At 45.3% G+C, this 10331-nt stretch overlaps 1 protein-coding gene across 3 annotated transcripts; it reads left to right on the forward strand.

Moving 5' to 3' along the window:
- Positions 1-4123: 4123 nt before the first annotated feature.
- On the forward strand, positions 4124-9722 carry neurod2 (neuronal differentiation 2). Of its 3 annotated transcripts, none has more exons than XM_004071280.4 (2): positions 4124-4146; positions 6372-9722. In XM_004071280.4, the coding sequence occupies exon 2, from the start codon at positions 6379-6381 to the stop codon at positions 7444-7446; it is 1068 nt and encodes a 355-aa protein (XP_004071328.1). In that variant the 5' UTR covers positions 4124-4146; positions 6372-6378; the 3' UTR covers positions 7447-9722. The 3 variants fall into 3 exon arrangements, with proteins under 3 accessions (XP_004071328.1, XP_004071327.1, XP_011476236.1); XM_004071279.4 differs by lacking the exon at positions 4124-4146 and adding an exon at positions 4164-4494; XM_011477934.3 differs by lacking the exon at positions 4124-4146 and adding an exon at positions 4934-5775.
- Positions 9723-10331: the final 609 nt, after the last annotated feature.

Raw genomic sequence — 10331 nt, forward strand, 5'->3', positions numbered from 1 at the left:
CAAATTCACAGAAATACCACATTTAGATTATTTTCCAAATTTGATTCACCGTCAAAAGTTAAAGTTCCACAGATTTGAGTAAAACATAACAACTTGAGAAAGGTGTATTTCAAACTTAAAGGGTGTATTACTTGAGCATTTAAAATTGTCTGTAAAATAATATCGATCTAATAAAGACTTTAGAAAACAATATATTTAATATCTTTGTTTGATTAAGCCTTTTATCAAAACATGTTGAAGTTGTCAGATGTAAATGTGTTTTAATGTCTTATTTGAGTTTAAATAAAGGGAAAAAGTGCAGAAGTGTGATAATTCAGGCAGTAATAAACACATTCCAGTAGATGGCAGTCTTTAGTCACATTTGGCTCTTTGGATTCTCCTCAAACTGAAATTGAGACTGGGGGACTTCCTGAAGATGATGCCACTTTTGACACTTCTCCTTACCAGATGGCACTGACCTGAATAAATCCGTCTGAAGGATCCAGCAGCCAGAAAACCTTTGGCCATGGCAGAAATGTGTTTTTAAAGCTCTAAATCAAAAGGGCAAATCTGAAAAAGATTCATAAACGTTTTTGTCACAAGTGGGCAAAAATGAAATGAATGGGGACATCATCAAGAAGGTGCTGAAGGTGTAGCAGGTGGACCGTTCAGTTTAGACAGAGACAGAAGAGGACATGGTAGTAGGGCAGTGATTAAATTAGCACCCTCTACCCCCTCCAGCCCTTCACTCATAGCATCAATAATGCATGTCCCCTTGTTTCCACTGCCATAATTAATCCTCTCTTACTATAATTAAAAGCCAAAAATCCCACAAGATGGTTCAGCTTGGCCAGGCAAGGGGTAGGGTTGGCACAGGAACTGATGAAAAAGTCCAGAGTCTCATGCTCACTCGTGGACTGACAGACTGACAGACAGACATGTTGACAGAGAGATCAACAGTCGCACAGACATGGAGATTGAGGCCCAGAGGCGGACAGGAGCGAGGAAAGTGTTGAGTGGATGAATCTGAGAGATTCCTCTCAAATAGGTGTATTTTTCTGAATGAGCGAGGAAGTGAGAACAGCACACTAACCCAGAAAGCAAGATGGAAGTGCAAATGCGCACGCCAATACTTACAGAGGCATCCTGCTCCCAGATGAGGTTTATATCTGCTGCAGCCAAGCCAGACAAGAGGGAGAGGTGGAGCTTTCTGATGCTGCAATTAGGACCACACTGTCTGGGCAAGCGAACCAGAATAAATATTTCAGTCCGGAGTTCTCCGTGGGTACCTATGGTGGGGGCCTGGCACACCGACAGCACACATACAAACACCCATGCACACAGACAGATACACCGTTTACTGAGGCTGCCAGGATTTTTCAGCTCCCCACCGCAGATGCCACAATTATCACATCAGTATCATCGGGTAAACTATGCCAACTCTTCGTTGGACCACTGTATGAGGTTTACCGTATAATATGCACCAGCAGAGGTGGTCTTACAGAACAGTCCCACTCCAACCTGGCCTTTTGCCAGGAAGCAGCACAGTTGGAGGACTAGAGGTCACCTCTGAGCCTTGATTTCTTCTCCTAACTCCCGCCTCCTCTTCCTCAGCAAATCCACCTCGCATCCAGTCACCTCCTCGTGATTTTAAGCCTCACTTCAGATGCTCTGGTGGTGCGGGTCCTCCTCACAGCAGGCACGCAGGACGTGTTCAGTAGGTGTGCTCCCTGTGGTGTGGGGGTCACCGTGGTTGTTCTGCACAGCCTCCTCCTCCTGCCCCGCCGCACTCGCCCCCATCTCCACTTGATTTATCGCCTTAAAATACCACTGCACTAATTAGTCAAGTAATTAATTAATAGGCATTTGCATTTGTGCATACGCAATTAGGAGGCTGGAAAGACGAGAGTGCAGATGGGGTCTGGGAGTCTAAACAGGGGAGGGGCTGGGGGGTACGTGTGTATATGTGTGTGTGTGTGTAATATTTTAGCCAACAGAAGTCTGCACTTTTTTTAGGAAGACAAGTGAAGTGCAGGTCATCCTCTCACATTTCTGACAGTGAGTAAAGAGGAGGCAGGAGTGGAGGAGCGATGGCAGCAGAGACGCAGCTTGATGACTTTGAAAGTCTGTTGTGTGTTCGAATGCGGAGGAAAAACGGGGATGAAGAACCCGGTGCTTTTAAAGGCAAACATCTCATTTTTGATGCTTTTTCATTTTATTTTATGCTTCCTGCATGCAAAGAAGGAAGGCGCCAGGTGGTCCTTCCTTGGACTAATCCTTATACAAACCGGATGCAAAGTCCTCCTAAAACACCATAATTCCAGACAAGCTCTCCTCTGGCGTTTTAATATCAAATCAAAGCCTCCCTGATTGGGATCGCCTTGAGCCCAGCGCTGGCTAAAGCTGTGCTGTTGACATTTAACATTTATTTTGGCGAGGTGAGCTGAAGGTTGTTTGATACTTGTTGAGAAGGGGGGGAAAAAGCCTATCCCAACTCCCCTTGACCACATCTCCCCTTCCACCTCAGCTGAGGTGAGACCAGTTTGGCTGGCGCTGAGGCAGGATGCCACCCTTCACACACACACACACACACACACACACTGACACAATCGTACCACCGTGGTTTGGGGAAATGCCAGGTTATCATCCCCTAATCCCATAAGGGATGGGGCACATTAGTGAATGTGCAGCACCATGGCTCCCTTGTCACAGCTGCCACACTACTGCTGACCCCGGGGTTGACCCTCCACCAACATCTCCTGCGCCATGTCTGCAGAGGAGAGGCAGAGGTGATCCTGGCCCAAGGACATGATGAGCCTTTATCAGCTATTTCTCTTCCTCCAGGTCTCTGTTCTGTCAGCCCAGATGGTCTCATTGTGCCAATTTGGATTTGGTGGTCATCAGGCTGATTTCGCTCACATTAACTCACTAATTCCTTCTAAATAGAGTGATCTTATAGCTGGGATTGACACAATGCTCTGAGTCAGGACCATAGATGCTATAGTGGCAGCAAATTCTTGCATTTTCACTGAGCTCTTGCCAACATGCCACCCCTCCTAAATCCTGGGCACCTCTGCCAGCTCCAAGCCACATCAATTCCCTGTCATCCATTGCTACACCCCCTCTTCCTCCTCATTTTTCATACATCCCTAGTGGGCCTGCACACCTGGGTCTCACAATCTTTCTGCTTTTTTGGATGCTCCTCCCTCCACATAGCCTCAGATGTGGAGAACACAATCAGCAGCTCTCGGACACAGCTACATACACACCTTTGTGGATGTAATATCAAATAATCGGATTCATTTGAAGATCTGGCAAGTGGGTCATCTGCGCTCAATATCCGGCCCACAAGAGTCGGAACAAATCACAATTGGTTTTGGTTCCCCTTGCTCTGAATACATGGAAGCATAATTTGATCCAATTAGGTAAATAAATAAACAATATGCCGTCTGTTCCACGGACTTAATGCACTTATAATGCATTCCCATCCCCCCTGCTCTGCCTCAGATGAAGCTGAGAGGAGCTGAAGGGTAAACCGCGTTTGCCCGCCGTTCATTCTGTACGGGAAAGAGTTAATTGCAGTAATTCTGCGGCATTATTGGACCGTCAAGACTGCAAACATTAGCATGCTCAAGTGCGCGTTAAAATTCTTCCCTATATTGTTTGCCATGATGTTTATTTACAGTAATGTGAAAAACATATTTAAGATGCCTTGTGAGAGTCTGATCACCACTTTAACCGGGAGCTTTTTGACCCCATACGTCCATATTTAAATCTGCACGTGTTATCTCGGTCTTTAACCCCCGTGTTTGGCAGGTAAATGAGGAGATTTATGAAGTGGCCCGCGCATCTTGAAACAGTCTCGCAGGTCAACAGAGATTTTTCCATTTTATTCCCTCTGTCTTTCCTGTTTTTCTCCCTTTGCTGGCTGTGTGAGCTCCAGCGCGCGTGGCAGATGGTGGGCCCGCTCCTCCTCCTCCTCCTCCTCCTCATCCTCCACCTCCTCCTCCTCTCTCTCCTTCTCTCTTTCTCTCTGTGTGTCTCTCTCTTCCCCCGGGAGGGCAAATCTCTCCGAATGCGGGCGCATGTCAATCACCGGGCCCTCATGTGATGGCTCTTGCCGGTGACGTGCCAGCCATATGGGCGCTGGCATCACCGCCTTAGCTGGTATGTAACCCCGTCCCCGGTAGCTCCCGGTTGCCATACGCGTTCACACACACACGCGCGCGCACACACACCCACACATCCATGCATACTTGCTCACTGAACTCCCTCACACAGGGACACGCGAAGACGCCAAAGCTGCGGTTATTGGAGTGCGCGTACCGGGAGAGCAGGGACGCGTAACTCATCAGTGCCGGTGGAAACAGCCACGCACTTTTCTGCACCTGCACCCCAAAAGCAGAGCGGCGCTTCGCTCGCTCCCACTGCACTGAAGATGGTCTGAAACCAAAGCGCGTGGCTTTTTTGTTTTCTTTTCTTTTTTTTCCTCTGCAGTGAGGAGCGCGATTCGGGGTAAGTTAGAACAGCTTTAAAAAAAAGATCTGGAATACTGTCTTGCGCATCTGAAACGGCAGAAAATGTATTCTAATTGATGGATGAATGTGTATCTTGATGACATTGATCTGATGCGGCTATAATGACGATTTTCTAAAGCAAACACATGAAATCTGTGGAGTAAAAGGCGCGTCGTTTGGCATGGATCCACATTCATCCGCCAACCAAACGTTTTCTAGCTGTTTCCTTTTTCCAGCCCGCGCACGCTCCACAGAATATGGTGCTTGCACACTTTGAACCCCAGTCCAACAAACATGAGAATGTGCAATTCTCATGTTTGTCAGTTTAGCAGATTTGCCTGGACGCGTTGCTTCACGTGACTCCTCCTCGCTCAGCTTTGTCCTTCAACTTGTTAACATCTTCATCGATTTTAGGATCTGATGGGGGGGGGGGGGGGGGACCTCAAGTAGAAAAGAGTCCCGGATCATCTACAGACAGCAGTCCTGTCTGTGGATTGGAGCTGCCTGTACGCGCAGGTTGCAAATGGATGTCGGACATCATACGCCGGACACTGATCTGATTTAGAGATTTCTGGACTTGCAGAGACACAAAAGGCGGCGCGTGTCACAATAAAAAACAAAACGCGGTGTCATCTCCACTGCGGCGATCATGCAAGGACGTCCTGAAACCTAATGGGAGATTTATTGATGCTTTTGGCGACAATCTGCTCGTTCAGCCTCGGAGCAATTGGGAGGGTGTGACGGCGGCACCGACTGTGACAGTCAATCTGCTGCATGATGTTATTATTACATTACCTTTGTCCGGTTTATCCCAGGTTGCTTGACGGAATCCGTGTTTTTCCAAGAGACGTCCCTTCACATTTTATTATTTCACGAGGGCTAAAACGATACAAACGCCTTCCATTTGTAAGGCTCTATCCTCCAGCTAAAGGGCGCTTTGAAATCATGCAGTCTTGCATACTGGATTATGTGTGAAATCTATTTCGTGTAAACTGCACGCTCTGTTAATTAAACGTTGTTGAGTATTTTTTCCCCCTCGTCTAATTGAGCAAACCTCCCGAGCCTGAAATTTAAAAACTAGATTTTGCCCCCGGCACACCCCCTGAGATAATTAGCCAACCGTCACAGCCTGTCTTACCACGGGCTGCCAGTCTTTCTGCTGCTGTGCACCTTCATCATAATAGCTGTGGTGGGAAAGGTGGCGGACTGAATCTGCTTAACTTCACTGCGTCTTTCGGGATTCCTTTATTCACTAATGGGCCTCCATGTTGATCGGATGGTAAGATGATCAGAGTATTTTATTCGCGAATGTTGATGCTTTTACATTTCTCAATGCTAGGCAATCAATTTCCAACATTTAAATAATTATTCTATAATTATCTGAGAATTGCAAATCTGTTTTAATCGGTTCTACCAATTAAATAAAACCCCTGTTTCGCTCTGGAGAGGTGTGCGCGCCGAGGATGAATTGTGCTGGAATGCAGCCAGAAGTGTATATGGGCGTCGGGAGAAGTGAAAGTGGGGGGCCCCGTGGGACCTGTAATGTGGCCCCTGCCGCTGGGACCCGCTGCGACAGGGCACACGGATGACAGCGGGGAATTTAACGCGCATCCGTCTCCGCGTAAAGTTTTCATGGGTGGCTTTTTCTCACTTTTAATTTCACGTTTTCCTCTTTGTCGTCTAAACTACAACTAATACTCGAGTTTCATATATTTTACAGACATTTATTAATCTGAAATATGTTGAAATATGTACATTTTTCTGTTTTTAACACTTTTTGTGATCTTTTCGGGCCGATTTGACTGGACTTTATTTCAATCGTCCAAGGTGTGTCGAAATTTGGCTTGCTTTTTATTTCTTCTATTTTATCTGCAGAGCCACCATGTTGACGAGGCTTTTCAGTGACCCCTCGCTTCTTCCCGACGTCCAAAAATACTCATCCTGGGCGGAGGACAGCGATGAAGAGGTCCACACGATCAAGGATGAGGACCAGGACGCACAGGACGACATGGATTCCTCTGACATGAGAGGAGACAGTCGGACGCAATCTGAGCACGCAGGAGAAGACGACGATGATGACGAGGTGGAGGAAGAAGACGACGCAGAGGATACAGAAGGGGACAGGCCCAAGAAAAGGGGCCCCAAGAAGCGCAAAATGACCCAGGCCCGTATCGAGCGCTCCAAGCTGCGGCGGATAAAAGCTAACGCTCGAGAGAGGACCCGCATGCACGACCTGAACTCTGCGCTGGACAATCTCCGTAAAGTAGTGCCGTGCTACTCCAAAACGCAAAAACTGTCCAAGATCGAGACCTTGCGTTTGGCCAAAAACTACATCTGGGCACTGTCGGAGATACTGCGCTCAGGGAAAAGGCCTGACCTCGTGTCTTATGTTCAGACGCTGTGTAAGGGACTCTCCCAGCCCACGACCAACCTGGTGGCAGGTTGTCTGCAGCTGAACTCCCGCAACTTCCTTACTGAACAACAGTGCCAGGAGGGGGGGCGATATGGGTCCGCCTCATTTTCAATGCATTCCTACCCGTACCAGTGCGCGCGTCTGTCCAGCCCCCACTGCCAGCCAGGCTCGAACTCCCACCCGCTGAGGACGCATGGTTATTGCTCCACATACGACTCTCTGTATGGTGGGAGCGGATCCCCGGAGTACAACAGTCCCGACTATGAGGGGGCCGTCAGCCCCCCTCTGTGCATCAATGGCAACTTTTCCCTGAAACACCAAGGCTCCACGTCCCCCGAAAACGAGAAAGCTTATCACTATTCTATGCATTACTCTGGTCTGCCTGGCTCCAGACCCAGTGGGACCCACAACCTGTTCGGCTCTTCAGGGACCCGGAGCGGCATTCACTCTGAAAACGTCCTGCCTTACCACGACATGCATTTGCACCATGAACGACCCCCAGTCTATGACGAACTTAACGCGTTTTTTCACAACTAGACGAGCTCGTGCGTCATGCTATCAAACTAGCCCAGACTCACTTCAGGCCAAGTTCCTGCCAGTATTGAATCATACTGCAAAAACCTCTCACCCGTCCTTAATGGCGGTTTTCTTTTTGTTGGTCCAGTCTTAAATCTGTTCTGATGGACTGGATTATAGGAGATTATTGCCCAAAGTCTTTGCGCAATAAGATACGTCCATCTTTGAAAGGATAAAGATTAAGTGTGGGAGCTGCAAATGTTTATACTCTCCATGTGTGATTTGTGTTTGTAGTGGTGCTTGTCTTCATGAAGGTGGCTGGATGTCACTTGTAACCACACCATCACGTGGGTACAGCTACACCCTGAGAATTGTGGATCAGTCCAAATTCAATCAGAGGTGCATCAACACAAAAACAGTTTCTCTTGTCTGTGGCTGCGATTCTTGACTGACAGGAAGCAGAGATTTTCACAAAAAAATAGAGGTGGAGAAAAGAAGAAGAAGAAAAAAAGCTCTGATGTTTGTTGGTTGTATTCCAATCATTTGTAATCGGTCGTTTCGCATCTATGCAAAACCCAACGAGCGCACAGCTATAGGCAGCGAGGCCCAAACAGGAGCCTGGATGTTCCTCAAACGCACCGACACACAATCACACACATACAAGAAAAAAAATATCCGAGGCAAAAAAGAAAAAAAAATGCTACAAATACTGCTTCAAAAATACAAACACTTGAATCAGACTTTATCTTTATTTGTGTATATTCTGTTATTTTGTCATTGCACTGCTTTTTTTAATTTATTTATTAATATTTGTTTAATTAATATCCTCATTTTGTTTTGCAAAATCAGTTAAATTATTATTGCACGTGTTATTGTTGCATTACTTTTGTAATTACTGTTAATAGTTTATGAAAATGAAGGAAGCTTGAATGACTGAGTTTCTTTGTTTTTGTTATTTATTTATTTAAGTCTTACTTTTACCTCAAGTCTTTTAACTTTGTATTCAACTAACTGTGTGGTAAAATAAAATAATAAATGACAACGTATTAATTGGTCTTTATAAGTGCAGAAGACGCAGATTGCTGCTTTTCTTCCTATTTTGTTTTTTGTTTTTTACTAAAGGTCGTTCCGGTCTGAGCAGGCCTTTCACCACAGGAGCCCCTTGAGGAGCCTCGAGGTCGACTAAAATAGGACGAGCAGACAGCAGGTTGCATTCTCCCCCTAATGATTTTTTTCTTCCTTTTTTTTTTTGCCAAAGCGTCTTCTTATACTTGGCAACAATTCGTGTTTTCCAAGAAGTCTTTAAGAGTGAATGCTCATTTGAATTGACCTCGCAGGACTTCAGCAGATGTGCGAACATTTGGTATTAGGGAGAGTTTACAAGCTGATTAGAGATTGGACAACAAGTTTAACAAATATCACAAGAGTTAAAGGCAAATAACGCCAAAACGCAGGACTGAGGGACTTTGCTGTAATAACAGGGGCTCTGGAGGAATGGTTTTCATGATGATGCGCAGAAATCGGATTCAGCACCACGGAGAGCTCCAACACCCGCAGCTTTTTGTGATTAAAGTCTAGCCGTTACCGTTAACGACTTTACACCAAATTCAGCATGACTTGTGATGCATTTTAACATTATTTTCAAAGAAGAAAAAGTTTGGGGAGTCATTTTGGTTTGCACGAGGCCTTTATTTTAGTCAAACCAAGGAACATCATGCAAATACATAAACAAATAAATAAATAAATAAATAACAAGTGTGCAAAAAACGGACATGTTTGGCATTAAGTTGACACTTGGATATTTGGGATCATCGTTTACTAAAATTATATTTCAATTGTAAAATGGCCAATTTTGCAGCAGTAAACATGATTTGATTTTAAACATGTTTCAACTCCACGAGACTCCATTGATCCACTCGTTACTCCAAATCTCATATTTATGTACAACCCACGTTTAATCAAAGATTTATTCTACATACACAAAAATGTTACCTAAGTAAAATCCGAACCGTATTTATGGATTTTAAAATGATAGCGTCCACTCTGCACACGCGCGGTGCAAGGGCCAGCCGTTATCACCCGCCAGGATTTTGGACAGCTGCCCCGGGACCCATATGCTCCCTCAGAATGAACCGTGCGCTGTCTACAAGGAAACGCACGTGCGCTATAGTTTGAGCCTATATCAAAAGCTGTGTCTTGACTGTAATCAAATCGTTATTTTGAATATCTGAGATATTCGAAGCAGAAAATATTTCTGCCAATCATATAAGCATAAGAGAATAAAATGTTTGTTAACTTTGTCATGTGTTTTATCATCGAATCATTCACAAAAACGTTAATATGACTTATGGGAGAGATTGCATCTTTTAACAATAGAGGCTGAAATAATCCAGTGGTAAAAAATAAGAATGTATGGAAAATAATTCAACAAACTGGTATAAAATCGTACTTTTAGCCTTTTTAAACCTTTTTAAAGTATTTTAAAGAGATTTTTGGAACAGATAAACTGGAATATGTAAAGATCCTTTTTGATTTGTTGACAGAACTGAATGCCACAATAAACCTGTGGCTCAAACTCAAAATCAATGCAGCGTTTATAGAACTCAGGCCTACATCATGTTCCGTTTGACAGACATCTGATGCTTCCTGCCGGGCTTCAAATCGGTGAGCACGTGTGGCGCCGGTTCATATATGTCAAACAAGAAGCCCCGAGGCCTGGTGGCCGTTCCCTCTCTTGCATGCTGAGTTCAGGCCCTTTTAATAATTAAAATGTGTCCACAACACAAAATAAAAACTTAAAGGTGGTATTCCAAAAGAGCATTTGGAAATATGACAGGAGAGGCACTTTCTCATAATATCCCCGGAACACTCTTTCCGATCCAGGACCAGAACCCCACCACCACCCC

The sequence above is a fragment of the Oryzias latipes genome, chromosome 8, assembly GCF_002234675.1.
Source record: "Oryzias latipes chromosome 8, ASM223467v1".
NCBI classification, from domain to species: domain Eukaryota; kingdom Metazoa; phylum Chordata; class Actinopteri; order Beloniformes; family Adrianichthyidae; genus Oryzias; species Oryzias latipes.